The 1,115-nt window shown below is 45.6% G+C and overlaps 1 protein-coding gene across 1 annotated transcript in view; it reads left to right on the top strand.

Moving 5' to 3' along the window:
* The window catches only part of LOC103608840 (lysophospholipid acyltransferase 1-like), a gene marked incomplete at its 5' end in the record, with an annotated part of 23,848 nt that overhangs the window by 16,523 nt on the left and 6,210 nt on the right, over positions 1-1,115 (top strand). Inside the window, one exon of the mRNA XM_008593231.1 lies at positions 587-738. Coding sequence (XP_008591453.1) covers positions 587-738 — 152 coding nt within the window. The remainder of the gene's footprint in view (positions 1-586; positions 739-1,115) is intronic.

Genomic DNA, 1,115 nt, shown 5'->3' with positions numbered 1-1,115 from the left:
CTCACTCGGGAGAGTGCGGCCCTGGGAGCGCAGCAGTGCTCCCACCGCGGGTTCGGATCCTATATAGGGATGGCCAGTGCGTTCACTGGCTGAGCGCAGTGCGGGCGACACCACGCCAAGGGTTGCGATTCCCTTACTGGTCACTAAAAAAAAAAAGAAAGAAAATCGTTTGTTTGGGCCGGCCCATAGCTCACTCAGGAGAGTGTGGTGCTGATAACACCAAGGCCCCAGGCATATAGGGATGGCCAGTTGCTCACTGGGTGAGCGTGGTGCTGACAACACCAAGTCAAGGGTTAAGATCCCCTTACCGGTCATCTTTAAAAAGAAAAAGGTTTGGAAAGCTCTGTGCCAAGTTTTTTAATGGTGGTTTTCTTTGGGAGATGATAAAAAAGAAAGAATTTTTTTTTTTTTTCTTCTTAGCTGTTGTTTGAAAATAAGAAAAGCCATAATGGTATTTTTAATTGAAAACAGAACTCAGATGGTTGGTTATTTTCTGTAGCCTATGTTCCTGTGGTATACTACCTGCCTGCATGGAGTAAAAGTTGTTTTTGTTTTTTACCCCCATTTTTACCTTCTTGGCTTGCAGGTAAGGAACAACTACAGACATTACTTCCTTTCTTCAAAAGCTCTCAAAGCTATTTATGATGTGGTCACCTGGGCTGCCACTCAGCTGGCTGTCACTTACACAGTCGCACCTTTTGTCTTGCTGGCTGTCGAACCAACTATCAGTTTATACAAGTAAGTTTCCATTGTTCTGGATTGTTGTCCAGTAGACTTAACCTGTTTTCTCTGTGTTTGACTTAAAGAGTTGGTAAATTGAATCAAGAAGTTCTAAGAATTTCTAAATGGGGCTTTAATATTAAAAATACGCATAGGAGCTTTAAGAGGAAATGGCTGTCCTGGAGATACTAACAGTACAAATACCAATACACAGGAGCAAAGGTGACAGCAACCCCTTAAGCCATTCATAATGTAATTAAGGGGTGCTCGTGGCAGTGCATTCTAAAAGGATGGATCAGGGCCGGCCTGGTGGCGCACTGCTACAGTACGCCCCTTGGGAGCGCGGCGGCGCTCCCGCCGAGGGTTCGGATTCCACATACAGACCGGTTCCCGCT

This window comes from Galeopterus variegatus, unplaced genomic scaffold (assembly GCF_000696425.1).
Source record: "Galeopterus variegatus unplaced genomic scaffold, G_variegatus-3.0.2 Scaffold8911, whole genome shotgun sequence".
NCBI classification, from domain to species: domain Eukaryota; kingdom Metazoa; phylum Chordata; class Mammalia; order Dermoptera; family Cynocephalidae; genus Galeopterus; species Galeopterus variegatus.
Note: the sequence above shows the minus strand (reverse complement) of the source record. Positions and strands in the feature narration are given on the sequence as shown.